Source organism: Cheilinus undulatus, linkage group 13, assembly GCF_018320785.1.
Source record: "Cheilinus undulatus linkage group 13, ASM1832078v1, whole genome shotgun sequence".
Taxonomy (NCBI): domain Eukaryota; kingdom Metazoa; phylum Chordata; class Actinopteri; order Labriformes; family Labridae; genus Cheilinus; species Cheilinus undulatus.
In genome coordinates, this window is record NC_054877.1 from 11,488,246 (window position 1) to 11,510,773 (window position 22,528).

Here is a 22,528-nt window from a genome sequence, read left to right on the forward strand (position 1 = left end):
TGAGATCCCGGCTCATTGTAAATGTCCAACATCTGTGCATTTAACTGTGCATACATTGTCTGGAGCCTGCATGTTTTCCAGTACGTTGTTCAAATACTCTTTATGATACATATACGTTTAAAGCTTTGTTTGAAAATGACTGGTTAAAGGTGAAAACATCTTTGGATCAGGTGAAGCACTACCCACTTCATCCTGTATGAACCATGCTTGCAGCAAAAACACCTTTGTCCTCAGTAAAAGCATCTTTGGATGACTCTCCTGCAGCTTATGTCAGTCCTCCCACTCAGAGCAAATCTTCAAGTGCTACTTAAACGCTTGTCGTCTGTAGACAACCCCAGGTGGACGTGAATGAAGCCAGGAAGCTGTCCCTCACAGCAGCTGAGAGACATTTCTTCTTAAAAGCACAGAAGAGGACAGAGAGAAGTGAAAAGGCCCCCATTCATGCTGCTCTGGCTGTGTTTTAGTAGATATGGCACGGCCGTATAAGATCCTGCCGGCTGTGTCTTCACAGAGGTCTGTCAGCAAACATGCCGCCAGCGTCTGCCGCAGCCCTGTTTGTCTCTGAGGCCACAATCTGCACACGTCACTCAAAGTAAAGATCCTCCATTCAACAGGATGGGATGCAGATTCAATCCTGCACTCAGCAGACATTCATGTCGCCTTTGTCCACCATGAGAATACTGCATCAAAGAATCTCTTCTTTAACAGTCCTTGGCACTTTTATTAAAAAGTGTGGGCAAGCAGCTCAGACCAAGATGGAAACTTTACACCAATGAAAGAACTTTGATTTTCAGGTATTTCCTTAAGATTAAAGTGAAGCGTGTGGTTAGATTTCAAGAGAAGAGGGATGAAATATCCTTGGAATAAACTCATCACCGTCTTTATTGCATTGAATCAGACATACTTACGGAACATAATACGGTTTTAAACGACAATTTAGACAATTTTCCGCATTTTCCATTCACTCAGTCATACACAAGCAGACATTCATGAAAACATACTCCAACAAAACATGAAACACGTGAGAACATTGCAGATGTGACTAACAAGTGGTAAAAGGAGTCTGGTGATGTTCTTTATTTTCATTATAGTCAAATAACCTACTTAAAGAAAAAACCTGATGTATTATAACGCTCACTCACTTGGTTTGTTGTTCTCAGCTCTGTGTTTACAGTTCTTTAAACTGTTCAAGTTTTACTCTGAGGCTCAAACATGTTTTAGACATGTTTTTTTCGAGTGCACCCCTCCTTCTCCCAATTCCTCATACTTTATTCTTGCAAACAAGGTGAACATGCAAATTGCTCCCACTTTGATAATCTTTGCATTTCCACAGCACATGCTCTGGTCCCGCTCTGATGAATACCAACAGCGCCACTCTGCTCTGTTACACTCAGGATACGTGCACATGCTATTTTCAGCACTGCTAAAACTTGTCAATGCACTTAAAACGAGCAGATCAACCCAACAGGAACAAGAATGAATCCGATCAACTTCAAAATTTCTTCACTATATTAACATCCGATCCTGTGGCACAAGACACAGGCCATCAATCAGCCAGAGAGTCACAGAGGCAACACAATGCCACAGATGAAGAAAAAATGATTTTCCACCAGATTTCATATGACACCACATATCCTTCCTAGTGTACCTGTGGTAAAGCAGCAACTCAGAGTCTAGAGAAATCTTATTAGTTATTTGAGAAGAACAAGGCTGTAGTTCTGGGCGTGCTTTAGTTGAAGCAACTGCAAGCCTGTAAGCAATGGTGGCAGGTGAAGCATTAGCTTGGATGCAGCTGGCTGTAGCTTTATTGGAATGGGACAACATGTCTTAAGAGCGAAGATCCACACTGGAAGCTTTTCTCAGTGGAAAGGACCTTTTGCTCTTCACCTTACCAACTATGAAAAGACTTTATTTTACCAACTGGCTCCACTGATAGTGACTACCAGTAATGGCTGCCTGCTGAGCTTGTGTTATGTAGTTTATTTCCCAGGCTACATGCCGACTATGTCATATGTTTTAATGCTGATCGGCCCATAATGAACGTGGCTGACCATAATAAAAATAAAGAACATCTTATCCTTAAAATAAAACTGTACATGAAGAGTGGTGTGCACATAGTAAAAGAAAGCAGATACAAAACAACAAAAAACATGCAACAACAAATGATTCAAGCAATTAACCAGCATACAAGAAATGAATGAATATGAACACGAAACTTGCATTTCTTAAGGCAAAAAAAAGATACTTTTGGTATGAAACTTGGCACATTGTAAAGATATAAAGTCAAGTATAAGTGAGGGTCTTTCATATAAAATTGTTTAACTGTTTGCACTTATTTCCAGTAAATGCAACGAAAGACTGATCTGGCACTTGACCAATTGCACTTTTTGTTCATTGCACAGTCGATGTTGCTGCTCAGGACAGGGAGAGATGTTTACTGCAAAAGTCCAGCAGATACTTCTTGAAAAAGAAAACTTCAGCCCCTGAAATAAAGAAGAAAAAGAGATGAAAATACCAGCAGGCCAATTCAAACTTAAAAGAGTTAATATACAGCTCTCTTTCTTTTCTTCTTAGGCCTAGTTCACATGGAGGCAGATATTTTTGAAAACTAGGGCTGTCAGCCAGAATGCATCATGATGCATAAAGGTCCATAATTAGACCACAGATTTGTAAAAATCCCATTCATTACATGCTTTATTGACCCCATTTTGGCTATGTCTGAAAGTGAAAGCAACAGGAGACGAAAACAACGATGCACATCATGGCCATTCCTAAAAATCTTTACTTTGGAGGGAATTTTTCAAAAGATGCATTGGGTATGAAAGGCCGAAATGCTAAGTTAAACCGTCTTGATTGTTTTCTTATAAGTTTAATCTTGTAATCTGTCCAGGTTTAACTCAAGAAAGGATTCACATTTTAAAAAGAAATGACATCTCCACATTCAACAGAAACTTGTGTACCTTGTTACTCTGCAGTTGCGTGTCTGCACGTAGGTTCCTGTGTATGTGATGTCACATCTCACAATGTTGTTGGTAAAATCTGACTCCAGAACATGGAAGTTTGGATTGACAGTAACCTGTAAAAATCAAAGATAAACACTGTTTGAGCTCCTCTGTTTATTAAGCAGTTGTAAAAGAAGTCAAAAGTGGCTGTAAATCTAACGTGACATGATACCTTTAAGATGTAGTTTCCTGGAGGAACGTCGGTGATGTCGATCCACTGACAGTCGATGTTGGCAGCGTAGACGTCATGGCAGCCAGGGCTCAATCCCTGAAACACACCCAAAGCCCCTCCAGTGTTTATTAAAACTCTGACTCAGACTCTTCGACAACTATTTTCCTACAAGAGCTGTAAATGAATTAGATCTGACTTTCAGTTCCACAAACTCTTTTGGAAGCGGCGCTGTTATGAGACACCAGCTCTAAACTAAGCAGCCAGAATCACAGAGCCAGACAACAGATATAATAAATATTCTCATGCCCTTAGGATGTTGTTTTTTCTTACTGGCGAACATGGAGTCATAGTGAGGAAAACTGTTCTCAGAAGTAGAGGAGGAGGAATTGCACAAGACTCCAAAGCAAAAGTAACAGCATAAATCATGTCCATGGTTCCTTCATGATGTTTGGTTTGACTTTAAGAAATGAGCAACAGGGAAGAAGCATAAGCTGAAGAAAGAAAATATTGGCCAAAGCCTGAGTGAGATCAGCCATTTGGTTACTAAAGAGAGCTTTGGAGCCAGTCCATGGTTTCAGCTCAACTGGGAAACTAACAGAAGTGGAGCTGAGGCAGTTTTAACCCTGAATAACTACATGGTGCTCTTGTAGTCTTATCAGCCATGATCCTCGTTATGCATAACTCTTATCCTTCTCAAAACCAAAACAGATGAGTTCTGCCTCCTGTACTGTATGTTTCCACAAAGTCGTGAACTATTCAGACCATAATTGTTTTTAAACATGTTTATTTCCACAGTAAAGATCAGAATTTTAACATGGGGTGGATATGTGGCTTTGGTGCTTCAGTGGACAATCAGGGAACTGCAGCTTTTTGCCCCTCTGCATCAAACCACAGAGGTTTCTACTTGGATAGAGGCCAGTTTTACAGCAAAGTGATCTATAGTAGTTCACTGAATATAGGCGCTCATTAGCCAGCCTTCTGACTGTAATAAATATTGACAAAATGTTCAGTTCTCTTTTTGTCTTAACTAGATTTTCAACCTAGCAAAGCTGATTGTCCAGATTCCATGTCTTTCATCAGGTCAATCCATCTTGCAAAGCTTCAGGCTAAAACATTTATGTCCAGTCTGACAACAGAAAATCAAAATCAGCATCATTTGAGGAGAACAAGGCGGTATTTATGGGCGTGGTTTAGTTTAACTGCAATCCAGTAAACAATGGCTGCTGCCAGTGAAGTGAATAGCTTGGATAAAGCTATAGGTCAGGTCGGGTAGAGACACATATACTGGTTTGGCACCTTGGTCCTGTACTACTCTGGCCTCCTCATGGCCTGCGTCAGGCCCAAGCCCCATCTCTCCTGGTAACCTCCCAGCTGCCCCCTCCACAACACCCCGGTGTCTAGATCAAGTTTCTTTGAACCAACTAACATGCATTTATTCATTAACATCCTCTTAAATTTAATGATTTAGTTGATTTGAAAACAGCACAGCTTGTGTACAAAGTACATAACAACCTAGTGCGCTGCGGTATTCAGAGGCTGTTTGAAGTCAGAGAAAATCAATATGAACTTAGAGGAATAGGTGTTTTCAAAAAAAACCAAGGCAAAAACAAATATAAAGCAGAGATGTGTCTCTGTTAGAGGAGTAAACCTGTGGAACAGTTCTGACGATGATTTAAAAATGTGCAGTTCACTTTCCTTATTTAAAAAGATGCTTAAAAACAAACACATCCTGTGTGAGTCCAAGTCTGCGGTTGATCTCAGTCTTGCTGTCAGCTTCAGTGGATTACGCTACCAAGGTAGGTGAACTGCTCTGCAGCTTTCAGACTCTCACCATTCACAGACACAGCAACAGACGACACATCCAAGGCCCCAAATGCCTGGATCTTTGTTTTAGCCCAGGACGCGTGCTTGAGTCTCCTCACTGAGCAAGTTAAGAGCCCCTACTACAGGGGTCATCAAGTATCTTTGCACAAGGGCCAGATTTAATCTGGACAGAAACTCTTGGGGCTGGACTTTCAAATACACAAAAATTAAATCAATATTTTGGTCTGGTTAATATATTATTGTAGTAGTATTTGTATCTTCTTTCAAAATGCAGGACATTTTTAGGCATTATCAGTGAGATCAATCCCTGTTATCTATCATGCAGCAGGCCACAGGGAGACAGGCCAGAGAGGGGGCCCTCCACAGTCGTGATTTAGCACCAATATTAACTCTTTTTAACCCCTTTTTGCCTCTTTAACCCAATTTTTTGCCATTCTTTAACCCCTTTAAACCACTTTTCCCACATTTTTTATCCCCTTTGTGCCACTCATCCATTTTTGACACTTTTCTTTTATTTTTGCCCATTTTAACCCATTTTCATTACATTTTTTAAACTATTTTTGTTATTTTTAACCAATTTATGATACTTTTTGCCCCTTTTCCCTCTTTAACCATTTTTTTTTTGCCACATTTGTACCTCTTTTCACCACTTTATCTGGTCATTTTTCAAGCACTTCTGCCAACCTTAAACCTATTTTTAAATATTTACAGCTATCTCAAACTATTTCAATATGAATTGATTGTGGGATGGATTTAACAGCTGCAGACATTTAAAGCCAAAGGATACTCTTTAAACCATGCCATTTTTTTTCCCCTCTTTTTCTGAATTCAATGATCTTTCGGGGGCCAGACAGGAAGCTTTGGGGGGCCTGATATGGCCCCTGGGCCGCCAGTTGATGAACAGTGCCCTACAAGGACATCTATAGCAGGGGTGTCAAACTCAATCACAGCAGGGGCCAGATTCTGGATTCAGGACTAACCTGAGGGCCTAACAGGGTCAACTTTTTACCCATAACTGTCAACCTTGTTTCACCAGATATTAAATATGAAAAAAACTTAACATGGATGATAAATGATTTTGACATTTAAAAAGTTAAAAAGATCAGTTTAAAGGTTCACAATCTGAGAAAAGTTAATTTATTAAGTCAAAAAGGTCAAAACATAAAACTGAGATTGAAATATAATGTTTTTTAAAGCAAATATATTATAAAGAAAGTGAAAATCATGAGTTTAAAAGGTCATGAAATAAAATGTGTTATCATGAAATTAAAAGTCATATGATTCAAAATTTTAAATTGTGAGTTAAAAAGGTCAAACTATGGGATTATGAAGTCAGAGTTTGGAGTTGAAAATATGAAGAAAAATACAAAATAATTGGTTTAAAATGTTAAAATATGACTTAAAAATTAGAATTATGAATCTTAAAGCTTAAAATATTTTATGAGAAATCAAAATTATGAGTTAAAATGCTCAAAGTACAAAATGAAAAGTCAAAATCCTAACTTTGAGTCCTAATTGTGAGATGTAAAATTGAAAATATGAAATAAAACATAAATTAATTTCTTTTCCCACATTCCTCACTTCTTATTTAAATATTTTTACTCCTTACTTTGTCAGATTTTATGACTTAACAAGGATATCTTACATTATCAAGGATAAGTTTACATTTTAATCCTTGAGGAAATCTGCAGACCTCAGACTGATGGGCCAGTTATAACAGGAATATGAGATCATTTTGGGGGCCGGATTTAACTGTTCCACGGGCTGGATTTGGCCCCCGGGCCTTGAGTTTGACACCCCTGATCTATAGTAACTGCAAGGATCACAGCATCATCGGCAAATGATACTCAACAGTTTTCTGCTGCTGTTACCTCCCTATTATCCAGGCCATACAGGTACTGAAGAGCCTAGGGGCAAAGACACACCCCTGCCTGACCCAAGAATCGACAGGAAAAAGGGCAGGGGCGGAGCCACCACACTTCACAGCATTCTACCGGAATAAAGGGCAGATACATACTTCAAAAGACTATAAGAGAAGTTTCTGGGTTTTTTTTTATCAGAGTGGAGCATTTCATTATTAAAAAATGGGTAAAGGTCTGTACTGGAAGCAATTCTGTCTGAAGGTTGTTCTGCCAACTGACTTAGATGTGAGCTTAATGATTAATTTCCCAGCTGGCTCCACTGATAGTGAACAGCAGCTGTCAGTCTAGCTTGTTTTACTCACCGGGGCTGTGCATGCCTACTATGTTCTATGTCTGTCTGTGATTGACCTGAAATGAATGCAACAGACAGAATATTGTCTTCAAGATTTTTTCCAAACACAGACTATAGATGTACCTCAGATGTAAATTCACAGAGAGCATGAGATGAACTTTAAAGATAGTTATGAAATAAGGGCACCAGTGGTCCAGCACTTAATCTTTCCCAATGTTAACAGGCAGCCCTGATTCATGTCCAACCTGTGGCTCCTTTCCCACATGTCATCACCCATTCTGCCATTCTGTTTTCCCTGTTTCCAGCTCCATCCACTGTTATTCTTTATTATAAAGAAGAACAGTGTCCCAACAAAGGCCTTCTTATTTGTTTGAGATGTAGCCTAAATGCTTTAGCCTGATAGCTCAAATAATAGCCAGAGAATTCTCATGTTTTGGAGATGAGATGTTTATCAAACCTTCTAACAAAATCCTAAAAAATAAAAACTGCAATACCATTCCACAAATATATTTTTCTATCAAATTTGATGCGTGGGGCGACATTGGCAACTTATAATCTCCTGGAGGCGTTTTTATCGTTAGTCAGATTAAGTACTAAAGGGTTTAATGATGTTGATTAGCTAGTGGTCTCACAAAATCACATATCAAAAATGATGTAGTCAGCATTAAAGGGTTGGACAGGTAAATGGAGGATCTAGAGGAAGAGAATTTCAAGGTTATTTTGTAGATGGATCCAGAGTTTAATGCTGCATTTCCACCGGTTTGTATTCATACAGTTTGGTACAGCAAACAGACACCCGTACCTTACTTGGTGGGCAGGGGTGTAAGCCTAATGGTGATAGCAGCATAATGTTGGCGTCAGGCCAATGTTTTTTTCATAAATCAGTGCTAATGCTCACCCATTACAACTATCAGTGGGTTTTTACCTAATTTAAAAAGCAATAAACATGTCAAAAAGGTAGTGACTATGACTATTCAATGCTAGGTTTTTGAGAAAGATGGTGTATTTTTCATCCCCTGAAAAGTGGTGATTTGGAGAGAGACCAGGGCGACGTAATGGTGTGACATCAAAGCAGTGTGAAGTAGTGCAGCTTGCCAATAAACTCAAAAAAGAAGAGAGCCATACAATAAACAAAGAGTGACAATGGAAGAGATCCAGCATTCGGTGTTTTTTCTCCTCTGGATGTGGCTGTTTATTAGAACAATGCATGCTGTGTTTGAGTGAAGGCTGCAGGAAAAACACAGATGAAAAATAAAGGGAAGTTCACAAAGGCAAAGAAGTCCAGAGCCTCTCAGCTTATTAAAAATAGTTTGGAGATGTTTCCATGGACACCAACCATAATACCTATGGACATAGCTGATCAAGACTTCTACCAAAGCCCGTAAAAGTTCAGAAACACTTGGCGTTATTATGATAGTTTTAAGTCCATTTGTTTGTTCTCTTTTATAAGAGAAGAAAACAGACAACTTTTTCTGCACAACTGATGCAAAAGTAGACTAAATGTTTCTCCATCCATGGTTGTTCACATGATGTCCACATTGGCTCTCCTCTGTACAGTCATCTTCTGCAGAATGTCATGGTATAAAGCTCAACAAAGTTTAAGAGATAATAGATGTGATTGGCCTGACCACCAGGTCAGCAGGACATCAGTAAAACTCAGACAGAAACCAGAGAAAAATAAAAGCATTAACTCACAGACTTGTCTAGATTCTAGTCTCCATCTTTAGAGACGATCAGTTGACTCCATGAGAATGAAATAAAGGAACTGTACCACATGTAAATTTTTCCAATTAAAGCTGGAGTTCAACTCCAAACAAGACATCACCTATGACCTGACCTCATACTCATACTAAGTGTGAAAGAATTGTTAAGTTTAAATGTGCAAAAACTTCTCGATTTATTCTGACATTGTTTTTCAAAGACCTTTTAAAAACAAATCAAAAATGGTGATTTTTTTTCAGCCGTTTAGAGTGAGGTATGTCTACCATATTTTTCTCTTTCCTTATAATCACTTATGAAATTTTAAGTTTTAATCGAGATAAAAGTGCCAGCTCAGGGCAGGATTATATATCAAACCTTGGGTGCCTGACTTTCTGTGCTTTGTGCACCATAATCACTGATCTAATCGGATTATCCTGTTTGGGGTCATGAGGTGTTGGAGCCAATCCTAGCGTTAAGTGATGGAGTACATCCAACAGTGTTTTCATAATTACATAAAAACTCCTGAAAGTGTTCCCAAACTCTTTGGGTGAGCTGCATGTGTACAGACAAACAGCTGGAATTCCCCCAAAAGAATACTTTCAACGTGTCTGAACATCAGGGGTGGAAAGTTACTACATTTACTCAAATTACTCTGAAAAACATTATTGTTAAAATCAGTAATTCAACTCTAAGTATATCTTGTGGGAAATATTGCACTTTACTACATTTAAAAAGTATCCATAAATGAGTGAAGAAAAACAAAAACTTCAGGTCAAAACGAGGAGGTTTTTCACTCTCTGTTAAAGGAGACATATTGTGCAAAAATCACTTTTTTTTCGCATTTCTAACCAATATATGTGCCCCTGGCCTGTTCACAACCCCCTTTAAGTACAAGAAAAATCCATTCCCTCCTCACCTTTCTTTCTCCACCTTTTAGAAAATGTGTGCTAAAACAAGCCGTTGTCAAATTTCACCCTCATGATCTCACATGGGGAGTAAGCACCGCCCCCAGCTTTGGTTGGCCCTCCCCGCTTGGAAGAGAGTTCCGCCCTCTTCTCCTGATCAGGAGAGCCACCTCCATCATGCCACATCCATTTTCTGAGAAGGGCGTGGGCGGAGACAGAAAGCTCAGTAACATTTAAAGCTACAGACACAGAAAGAGCTCGTTCTGAGCAGGGCTGAAACAGAGGGGGTTTTAGACATCCTATACTGGAGTGTTTTTTTCAGCAACAAACTTCACAGGCATATTTTGGGGACCTCTGAGAACAATATAAACTTGTCTTAAAAGGGTCAAATATGTCCCCTTTAATGACATGGAATTGGCTGGTTGGTTGGCTTTGACTACACCAAAGGTGAAAGAGTATGAACTATTAAAGTAAAAGTATAGTTTATTTGCTTTATACTTAAGTAGAAGTTAAATTACTGGCCTGTAAATCTACTCAAGTAAGAATGAAAAGTATTGATTTATCATTTACTTAAAGGGATATTTCTGTATTTTTGAATTGTATAAAGTACTTGGCAATAGTAGTGCCACTGGCCTTCAATGATTTCAGTGAGTGTTGGCCCTTCAAACAGGATGTTTTTGGAGAAGCTAGGCTGTTACAGTGTAGCAGATAGTTCAGTTGCACTGTTATTTGACCGTTTTTAGGTAAAAACAGGCCAGAAAACAATGCTAGCATAGTTGCAAGCTATTGGAAGCATTTTATTTTTCACCCTGGAAGCCTCTGTTTTCGGTAAAAACAGCTGTTCAAATACACTGAGTCGGAGGTACATGTAGCCGGTAGCTGAGTTCGAATTATGAAAATGGTGTTAAACACAGGAGCTAGCTGGGTGAAAAATAAAACACTCCAAAATCATTTGATAAAGCGTACAGTAGAATCAACATTGTTATTTGACCAGTTTTTACCTTAAACTCACTAAATTATGTGGTGAAACTGTACCCATCTGCTACACTGTAGCCTAGCTTCCCCAAGCTTGTCTTGTTTGAGGGGTCGGTGCTCTCTGGAATCACTGGAGACTAATGCCACTACTATTGCTGAGTACTTTAGACCAGAAGTTCTCAACCTTGGGGTCAGGACCCCCTTTGGGGTCGCAAGACACTAGATGGGGGTCTCCAGATTCCCTAAAAAAACTAAAAACATTTTTTAAATTACACTGTTGCCATTTTACACAAATTTAGCCACATTTTAACCCATTTTCATCTTTTTTTCCCACCAATTTTAACCCTTTTTTGCCAGTTAAAAACCTATTTTTGCCCATTCTAAACCCTTTCCATCACTTTTTTTCCCTTCCTGTTTCTGCCACTTCTGAACCAGTTCTCGCCACTTAAGCCTCATGTTGCCTCTGTTGGCCCATTATTGCCACTTTAACCCCATTTTACCCCATTTTTCCCATTTTAGCCACATTCAAGATAAGATATTCCTTTATTAGTACCACAAGGGGAATTCCAAATCATTCCATTTCACTATCTAATATGCCTTTTTTTTTGCCAGTTTAACCAATTTCTGCCAATATCTGCCTCATTTTCTTTCTCAGTTAACACTTTTGCCAGTTTATATCAATTTTGCATCCCATTTTACCAAATTTCCACCCATTTTTGCCCATTTGAAGCCTTTTCAGCCACATTTTAACTCCCTTTTACTGATATTTATGCTGATTTTTTAGGTTTTTTGTGCAATTTTAATCTCATTTTTGCCACTTCAAACCCATGTCTGCTACTTTTAAAATCCAGTTTCATCTCCTTTTCTACCTTTTTTTCCTTTATTAACCCATTTTTGTCATTTTTAACCCTTTTTAATTATTTTTTTCTCACAAAAGGGATTTACATTTTTAAGAAGGCCATATACTACACAAATTAAAAAACACATTTGTTTCTTTGATAAGAGTGGTTATTTTTCAGGTTAAATAAAAGGTATAGATATCACGGCTTGATTTTACAGTGGACCATGATTTTGCTGACCTCCATGAGCCCCCAGTTTGGCTGGGCCCCAGAAAGCTCTCCCATTTATCTCCCCTTATGAGCGGCCCTGTCTGCCCAGGACTGTTCTTGAATGTGCATGGCTGTGTTCAACCACCTTTAGGTACAGTGGGGGTCCCCAGTCTCCCAGTCTTAATTTTGGGGGTTGCGGGCTGAAAAAGTTTAAAAATACTGCTTTAGATAAGCCAAATTCAAAAATGCTGAAATATCCCTTTAAAGTACTAAGTACTTAGTGGCTACTGAGGAGTTGCACAGGAAAATATGATCTTTCCTTATCAGCAATAACAACATGAGAATATGCATTTCTGACCTGCTAAAGTCACAGCTTTATAATAAAGTGAAAACACTACAGCTGTTTGAGGATGATGTGGAGTTATTCTGTTCCTATGTGCTGCTGACCATTGAATACAGACAAAACCAAACAACTGGCCAGACTTTTTGTCCCTGACAGAAAGCTAAAACCCACTCATTTGGACCTTTAGTTTTGTTCTTTTACTCGGTACTAGAAGCTTCTAAAATGTAATGGAGTTATAAAGTAAAATTTCTGATTTCAAAATATACTCAAAAAACAGTAAAAGTACACAAAAAGCTACTTGATTAATTAGTCACTCCTCATCCCTGGTTAAAATCTCTAATTGGGTAGCTGCTCTGTGCAGCTCACAGTGTCATAGTCTGTTTTAGTCCCTTTTTACAGTCTTACTCTCCCCACAGACACAGATACACCTTCTGATCCTACCTGATCAGAATAGACTCTGTTTAACAGTCCATCCCACATTGTCTCCTGAAGTATTTTGGCCCACAGTTGGCTCTGTCTGTGTGGTGCCAACCCTGGATACTGCCTACTGAGGGGCTAAATTTAAAAAACTTTTTCACAGTCGCTACATTTCAGTACTTTACTGTTGTAGTTAAACTCTTCAGAAAAAAATCATGAGGTTAAAATACACTTATGTAGTAGAAGTAAAACTACTGATTTCAAAATGTTCATAAAAAGCTCCTAAAATAAAGTTATTTGAGTAAATGTAATAGTTTACTTCCACTTCTGGACTACACATGATGGTCAGTAGTTCATAACGAGAGAATGAGTACTCATTCACACAATAAGCTTTTAAAATGAACTTTTAGTTAGGTGTGCTTTCACCTAAAAACATGGTCTAAGATCTTTTCTTTTTGTTCTTGTACAGTAGGGGAAGATCATTAACTGTATAAGCCTTAGGTATCAAAGTGGCTACTGTACTTAAGTTAGCTTTAAATTAATTACTTTAACTAAGATTTAGAGACCAGTGATGTTGATTCTACCTACATGATAATTCTACTTACATGTTAACTACAGTAACTGAACTTTTACTTGGGCACAACAGTCAAATACACGCTCCCATTCATTCCTACAGTCAGTTAAGAGTCACTAGTTTAGCAACAATCAAGTCTGTGGACAGCAGGAAGAAGCTGGAGTATATGAGGTAAAGTCTGAGCTGGGAGTCAAACTAGGAGCCTAGGTCGTTTCCACCGAGTGGTCCGGCTCAGTTCGGTGCGTTACGTTTTTTTTGGTGTTTCCATAGAGAAAGGGTCCCAAAAAACCGACCCGTACCGTCCCACTTTTCGGCACCCTTCCATAGGGGTGCCAATCTTACCTACCCGTACCAAAAAGGTGGAGCTACACACACAACAATAGGGGCTGCACTGACGTCACGTCAGTGCGTGATTCAGCTGCTCGCCTCCAGGCTTCAAAGATGGAAGTCTGCTGTGAAAAGCGGGCGAAAACGGGAGAAAAATGGACCAATATCTGCCTAAATGGGAAATATTTGGACTCGACGGAGATTCAAACTGTTTCCTAGTCTGTGGATATTGGTATCTGGCCACAAATCAAGTTTCCTGACGTTCATCTGGATGATTTTAAGAACACAAAGCAGAACCTGAAGGCTCACATCAGCCTGATCCATCCGGGATGAATGAGAAACTAAATTAATGCTGAAGTTTTGTGAATACGAGGCCTTTGAACAGTTCATTCTCATCTGTAACTTGTTATTAATCTACGTCTTACGTTTGGTAACCTGTGTAAACATCGCTCTGTGGTTGTTTAACGGGCTCGTAAAACTTCAGGCTGCAGACTATTTTTAAACAAGATCAGTTCATCCCGGATTTCTGACTTAATCTAACTTGATTTTAACACCAGCTGAAATTTAACTTTATTTTCAATACGGCGAATTCTCACAGTACAGCTCTAAATTTTCATATTTTGTCGTATAAACTGTTCCAGACTAGATATATTTACATATTGCGTTACGACTTAAACCATCTCTGTACACGTATTCCATCAGCTGAGAATCTTTTCTGACAGCGGTTAACATCATTAAGATGTAGTTATTTTTTAAAAGCACTTTCGGCTGAAATAAAGCTGTTTACTGCTTAAACCGCGTTCCACATTATTATCCAAACGACGTTTTTCTCTGATTTTCTAAATATCAATGCAAATGACAGTCATAATATTTTTACAGTTAGAGTATAATTCAAATGTTTTTGAACAAACTTCATAATGATAACTATTATTTTTTAAAAATAAAAACCTGAAAATGCACTTTTCCACATGTTCCACATTATTAAACAGGCCACAGGTTTCAGCAATATGGGAAAGAAAAAGGATCTCTGCTGAAAAGTGTCAAATAGTGTAATGCCTTGGACAAGGAATGAAAACATTCAATATTTCAGGAAAAATTAAGCATGATCATCGTACTGTGAAGAAATTTGTGGCTGATTCAGAGCACAGATGGGTTTGTGCAGATAAAGACATAATGAGGAAGGTTTCTGATGGACAAATACATCAGATTAAGAGAGCAGATGCTAAAATGCCATTACAAAGCAGCAAACAAGTATTTGAAGCTGCTGGTGCCTCTGGAGTCCCTCCAACCTCAAGGTGTAGATCCTCCAGAGGCTTGCAGTTGTGTATAAACCTACTATTCAGCCACCCCTAACCAATGCTCACAAGCAGAAATGGTTGCAGTGAGCCCAGAAATACATGAAGACTCATTTTCAAACAGTCTTGTTCACTGATGAGTGCCGTGCAACCCTGGATGGTCCACATGGAGGAGTAGTGGATGGTTGGTGGATGGCCACCATGTCCCAATGAGGCCGGGACGTCAACAAGGAGGGGGCGGAGTCATGTTTGGGCCGGAATCATGAGGAGAGAGCTGATAGGCCCCTTTAGGGTCCCTGAAGGTGTGAAAATGACCCCGGCAAAGTATACAGAGTTTCTGACTGACCACTTTCTTCCATGGTACAAAAAGAGAATCATGCCTTCTGTAGCAAAATTTTCTTCAAGCATGACAATGCTCCATCTCATGCTGCAAAGAATACCTCTGTGTCATTGGCTGCTATGGGCATAAAAGGAGAGAAACTCATGGTGTGGCCCCCATCTTCCCCTGACCTCAACCCTACTGAGAACCTTTGGAGCATCCTCAAGCTAAAGATCTATGAGGGTGGGAGGCAGTTCACATCAAAACAGCAGCTCTGGGAGGATATTCTGACATCCTGCAAAAAAATTCTAGCAGAAACTCTCCAAAAACTCACAAGTTCAATGGATGCAAGAATAGTGAAGGTGATATCAAAGAAGGGCTCCTATGTTAACATGGAAGTTGTCCTGTTAAGATGTTTTTGATTGAAATAGCTTTGATTTCAGTAAATATGACCCCCTGATGCTGCAATTTCTACAAATGACCATTTTCAGTTCTTTACAACCTATAAAATGTTTTAAAAAGCTGTTGTGCTTAATAATGTGGAACAGTGCATTTTGAGTTTTTTTTTTTTTAATAATTTTTGTCATTATGAAGTTTGTTCAAAAACATTTGAATTATGTTCTAATGACTGATGACTTGAAAAATATTCTGACTGTAATTTGCATTAATATTTAGGAAAATCAGAGAAAAATATCATTTGCATAATAATGTGGAACGTGGTGTATTTGCTACTGATTTCTGTCAATCATCCTTTCTATAACTGCAGCTGCAACAGCAGACTCGCGCTGTCTGTGACTTTACATGCATGCTTTTACAGCCCTGCCCACCCAAGTGAGAGCAGGGGTGTCTGTGGAAACGCAAACTATTTTGGGGTTTAGCGTACAAACCATACCAAACCGAACTGAATCAAACCGGACCCCCTGATGGAAACACGGCTTTACTGAGTATCCACGGGTAATCTTTGGCATACAAGCCTTCTCACGATGTAAGCAAACAATGTCAGTGATGTTATCCACAAGATGAGTCTCTGACTACTCCTCAGTTCTCATTCCTGATTTTCTCCACCCTTGCGAAGCAGATGGACTGACAAGATTCCCTGTCTGTCTTCGAGCGGATTCATCTCGCAGAGCTCCAATATGAAAGGACTGTGCCAGGTCTGAGAACGGACCAGACCAATCAGCATCATTTGAGAACATGGATGTAGCTACGGGTGGAGTTCTGTGGTTCTGGAAGCAGGTAACGAAGGCTAGCGCTGGTGTAACGATTAGCTCAGATGTAGTTATAGTATAGTGGCAGTTTTGTCAGAGCTGGATCACAATTTTCTACTAAAGAGGAGCAAAGACCTGCTGGGGTATGAGTTTGCTATAGTTATGGGTGGGGATTAGTCCTTAAGCCAGACAATGGCTGTTGGTGGAGTGATTAGCTCGGATTTAGCTTTAGCGGCAGTTTATCAGATCTGGTGAGCATTTCCTGAATGAAAGAAGAGCAAAGGACCACACTGAAAGCCTTATTGGCAGGAAAGATGGTTTTGCACTATTCACTTCTGCACAGACCGGTCAAATAGCCTGCCTGTCGAGCTGCTCGTACCTACTACCTCATTTTGTCTGGTCTTGCTCTGATTGGGTCATGATTAAGTGACAGACAACATTTCTCCAGTCACCTTCTGAGAATTTTTTTTAAAAGTCCTGCCCTTCCCAAATGCTTTGTACCGGAGGTTTCCTGGATGAATGTTAGGGATAGATGAAACAGTCTAGCTGGCATGTTAGGTTAGATTTTGTCATCACTTTTTTGCAGAAAAAAAACAGTTCCCACTTTAATAATCAGATAAATTCTGCAGAACTGATACTAAACACTGACTTTAAATTCTGTACAGTGTATCCATGTTACCTGTGTATGAGAGGTACAGGCGTAGCGGCGTCTGAATCCAGGGTCACAGCCGGTGTCCTCCAGGCAGAAACTGGCCTTATGTCCCTCTGCAACTTTCCGTCCAGAGACCGTGTCCAGCAGGTCGTAGTTACTGAAGGCGTCCATGCTGTGAAAATGTCTGATGAAGAACAGAAGAAACAAAGATTCTTACATGTGTCAGGACTTATACAGGTTTCAGGGATGTCTCTAAGGTCCTGGTTTTCTGTTTAAAGTTGTGTTTCAGGCTGTGGTGTCACATATCAACGATTACAGGCTGAGTGAACTCACTGGTGACAGCTGTGCCAGTCCCACTGATATCTGGGCTTCACGGGGAGGAAGTCTGTGGTTCCCTGATTCTTCACCTTCTGGGGGAACCGCAACAGGACTCTAAAGTCGATGTCTCTGACGCCGGGTGCATACGCCGACCTTGGACGGATCACATGAGGAAAAGGGCATGAGCTGCTTTGGAAAGCAGTGCTGGCTGAGCTCCTGGAGTTAGTTTTGTTAAAGTGCAGAGAGTTTGTTCCATTGTGCTGAATGCTTTTGGGAAAATCAACCCAGAACATTTATGTGCTGGCAGGACATCATGTTGAAGAGTCACCGCTCTATTATAAGATCAAACAGCTTCAGTGACTCTATCAACAGCAGATATCCTTCCACATTTAAAAGTCATCAAATTTATTACCTAAAACAACATTTCTGCTCAAACAAATTAAATTAACCTTACATGGAAAGGGAACACCTGTGTATGTGTGAGATGTGTGTCTGTGTCTGCGTACTGAAGGAGTGAGTCACTTTTGGCAGTGGGGCTCACCTGGCCAGACAGTTTTCTTCAGCTGCACAGCGGAGCGCGTACATCTGCATGCGCTGGATGTAAGCACCTGCCTGGATGGCATACGGGTCCGGCACCAGGTCTGGTAGACCTAGAAAAGGAGATTAAAGGCACAGTTCATGTTTAAAAAAGTGTTCGTAATGATGATATCTTAATTTTGTCAGTTTTACTGGTTTAGAACAGTTCAGTGAATCAGACTGCATGTGTTCTGGCTTCAGTGAGAGCAGCTGTTTGTGTTTGTTGGAATAATTCAGAGTATTTTACATTCCTGTGCTGTCAGTCTGAGATCAAAAAACCCAAATGAGACTTTTTTCTTCCTTTAATTCCAATTTTCTTTGCTTTATCTAGAAATGACTGCAAAATCTCAAATCTTAAAAAGTATATTTATGCCACTTCTAGTCAAAAACATGTCATTACAATTTATATGAGCTACACTCATCTGACAAGTCAAAACAAACTTCTTATTTTAAGATATTAAAAACGTAAGATTAAGTCTTTATCACTTGTATTGAGTATAAGAACTGCAAATTCGAGGAACATCTAGCCTAACGGTTAGGTTTCACTCTATAACTGATCTTTCAAGTGGACAGCACAGGTTTAAGTCCAACCTGTGGCTCCTATCCTGCACCCCATTCCCCATCCTCTCCCTGATTTTCGACACTATCCACTGTCCTTTCCTCTTCAAACAACAATACAAGCTTGTTTTGTGTATGGCTTGTACTGTAATCAGCTCATTACTACTAATGAAAACCAAAAACACACAAATTTACACATTAAAACTAAAAGAGAGAAATTTGTTCAGGTAACTTAAGTACAGTTTGTAAAGCGTTATGTGATCTCACCACCTCAGTACCCCTATGGGGGTTTCTGAAGCAGCTTACGGCTGTGCCTGAGACATTTGGAGCTAATTGTGAGCCTAAATCCTTGGATGAACATTCTGGGGTGAATTTTAAAACAGAATCCATTTCAAATAGGTAAGAATAGCAGGTGAATTTGAGTCTGCAGGCAAGTTAAAGCTACAATCAAAGATTTCAGAGCGTAGTTATACTGTAAAGGTCTTTGCAGGCTGACTCAACTTTGTCCTTTTGAAATTACTGCAAGGTAAAACAAAACAAAACAAAACAAAAATAACCATGTTTGCACATCAACTCTAAAGTTAAGTCCTTTATCATTTCCTTTTTTCACATCCGCCCAAGTTTAAACGGGCAATTGATCATGCAAAGTGCCGACTGCAGCTCCCCTCTCTCTGTCTTCCTACCACTGAAATGTCATGATAAGCACTGTGATTTGCTCATTCATGTGTGGAAATCAACCATCAAACACAAAAGACAGAGGCTTAAATTTGCACTTATAGCCATGTTATAAAAGGGATACATTGAAATGCTGCACTCCTTTTCTCTCTCCAAGCTAGCAAAGCACCGTGACGTACTGGTGCAAATATCCAGATGAAGGTCTGTCAGAAGTGGGGAGACTCTGTGTTTTTTCTTTTTTAAGGAGTGAAAAAGCTACAGAAGCATTTTCATTGCATTTATTCTTTACCGTTAGATACTATTTTGCTGCATTCTGCAAATTTTTTTTTTTCAATGGTTTTTTTTTGTGCTTTTTCAGAGGGATACACTGACATATACACATACATAGAAGAGACACAAAATTTACACAGAATCACAACAGAGGCAAACAGAAATAGACAAAAACTACTTATGATACATGAATAAATAAATAAGTAAAAGAAAAATGACAGAAAAAAATATCTCACATGGCTAATTGCTTTTTTGCAATGAATAGAAAAATAAATGCACGGGACTCTGTGTGCAAGGATTGAGTGTTTGACCAACAAACACATCCAAAAGTAACAGACTGAATGTGCAAAGACTTCAGGGCATACAGAGCAGATAAAATATCATTAATTGCTCCATTTGTTGATATTTTAACGTATTTTTATTAGGGCTGTAAGGACTAATGCATTGCTGATGATATGATTAACGTTCATTATTACTGCAATCATTTTTCATTGCATTAATCCCATGCTTTATTGTCTTTTTAGCACACTTTGGTTAAGCCACTGCAGTGTCTCCCACCGTTCCTTTATGTCTCAATTCACTTTAAAAACTCACAGACAGATCAGCGGACAAGTCAGAAGTCATCTACACTGTGTGTTATCAAACATTTACCCATTTAATGCTCCCTGTTTCCCCTTTTCAATCCATGAAAAGTTCTTTTTCCCATGGTTAAGTTCATGTCACAATTTTCTATCTACCTGAAGATCCTTATTTTCTTTCACAATAAAAGCAGGTCTGTATCTAAACAGGAAGTCAGTTACCCTAGGTTTAAAACAGCTGATACAGTCAGTTTGAAAAAAATTTGATAGGCTACATTTGAGCCAACATTGTTTTGTGACCCATTTTCACCAAAAACTGGTTAAATTTCAGGAAGAAACTGTACCCATCTGTGACGCTGTATAGTGTAGCTTCCTGGCTGGTACAATCAGGAGTCCTTCCTGCTCACTGAAATCACTGGAGGCGAATGGAACTACTACTGCCAGGTAACTCATATGAATCAACCTAAAAAATACTGAAATGTCCCTTTAAAATACCATGTCCTATTTCTATCTAGTATGACCTCTTTTAGATATCATGTTAAGAAATGCTTTGTTTTCAACTATAAATAACTTTGATTCACTTTATGCATGAATAGTGCTCCATCTGTAAACTACCCTACCTTGGAAAATTATGGAACAAGATTATTATCTGGACTCCTTTGGTGAATGTGGCTTATTTTAAGTTTTATTTAAATTCTGGACACTGAAGTAGACAAATACACTCGTTAATATTTACAGTTTTGAGTGTCTGAAAGTTAATTTCAAATACACTTTTAAGGAACTTTGGGCTGAGTGGATCTTATTATTATTGGTGGATACACATTTGTTTCATTTTTGTTTTATTTAAATAAGTGCCAGACGAGAAAACCAAATATTATCATAACATTTTAACTCACCATTTTGGAAATATCTCGTTCCGTAACCTGGCCCAGGAGGAAGGCGGGCCCCTGACCTCCCTCTTGGTGGATACATGTTGTAGAAAACAGAATTCCTGTGGTTTTTAAACGGGTTTCGAGGGTCATCGTTAACCATGTCCTCTCCATTACCACCAGCCTCGTTTGTAGCATCCTCACCCTGCGGGGGGAAAGGAGCAGGAGCCGCGGAGTCCCTCTCCTGAGCTGCAGGATGTGATGGGACTGAGTGATCCGTCTGCGCGTGCTGTCTGGAGACAGATAAGGCCTCTGGCACTGCGCGTAATTGTTGGTATTGCACACCGGATTGCGGAGCTGGATCCCCTCCTCTGGTGTGTAGAGCACTAGCATCCACACCGATTCCACCTCTCCTGCCTGGGAAATCTGTCAGACTTCCTGCTGCAGACGCGTTCGTGGATACGGTTTGTTCAGGGTTTACGCGCCGTGCGCCTGGATAACCTGCAGCTCCTGTTAAGTAAGGGCGCTCAGGCTGCTGTGATACACGGCTACTAGAGGACACATAAGGTCTACCATCGTGTCCTGTAACTACTGGTTCAGGCTCTGCAGCATTAACAGTCCTGAAATGTCTAGATTCAGTCTGTCCTGGTCTCATAAGCGTCGCTCCTCTATGCGTAACCGGCATCTGGCTCCTGGTGCCATCCCTCCTGCTAGTGACATAAACCCTAGACTGGCTCCTGGACCGAACTGGAGCCTGGTACTCCATCCCAGTGCTCATTAAGCTATAAACCTGCCCGTTGTTCTCCCACTGAATTCGGTGCCTCCAGGGTCCAGCTGTGCGCTGCTGCTGCCCAAAGATGAGAGGAAGAAGTCCTTGGAAGAAGTATAAAAACAAAAAAGACCATCTCGCCATAGTAAAGAGACTACAGAATAAAATAAATCCCTCTTGTAAATCAATGATGAGCCAGATTACGCACAGATGCGCACAGATGTTGCTCTGAGGAGAGTGGATGAGTGCGCTCTAAGCTCGTCTCACACAGAACAACATATCAGATCTCAGGAGGACAAGGAGAGAGCAGAGGAGGGCTGGAGCCTTTTCACAGCCCGTTTATCGAACTTAGTCCAACGAAAAGTCAAACTTTCTAGCAAGACAATTTAACCCGTGCCTTGCCATGGTGAAGTTCCCTTACACAAGCCTTACACAAGGACGTTTGCTCAGTAAACTTTACGCACGGGTGTGAGCTGAAGTCATCTGAATGTGGCCCTTCAGTCTGGTTATTTTCCAGAAACCAGTCTACCCAGTAGAGGAAAGGTTATTTTTTAAAACGTATTTAGTTAGATTTACCCCTATCAAAGAACCCGGTAACAGTACCAACAGTAGAAAGTGTATTAGAGAAACCACAAGTGCAGGCCTGCATGTGTTATTAATAGTTGATCATCCAAATCATCCCTCACAGCCACACCATCATGATTAATGAACAAACTATTAAAGACAATTTACAACCAAATCTACAAACAATAAAGTAACGTTGGATGGATTTGTGGTCTCCTGCAGTACTACACTTCCACCACAAGGCGGCAGCCTGCGCCTGCGTCACCAGCATACACCTACAACAGCTCTCCAGAAGCCTATAATATAAAGTTTATGGGTACATAGAGGCTATATAAAGTTTTTAACACTGTTGTGGCTGAGTTTTCTCTAAGGAC

General features: G+C 39.8%; 1 protein-coding gene across 1 annotated transcript; it reads right to left on the minus strand.

Moving 5' to 3' along the window:
• Positions 1–874: 874 nt before the first annotated feature.
• On the minus strand, positions 875–21,870 carry LOC121520512 (protein-lysine 6-oxidase-like). Its single transcript, XM_041803991.1, has 7 exons — positions 20,849–21,870; positions 17,837–17,945; positions 17,311–17,448; positions 17,005–17,161; positions 3,175–3,270; positions 2,961–3,076; positions 875–2,483 (listed from the first exon to the last, which is right to left on the minus strand). Exons 1-7 carry the CDS (start codon positions 21,732–21,734, stop codon positions 2,477–2,479), a joined length of 1,509 nt encoding a protein of 502 aa, XP_041659925.1. The 5' UTR covers positions 21,735–21,870; the 3' UTR covers positions 875–2,476.
• Between the last annotated feature and the right edge of the window lie 658 nt (positions 21,871–22,528).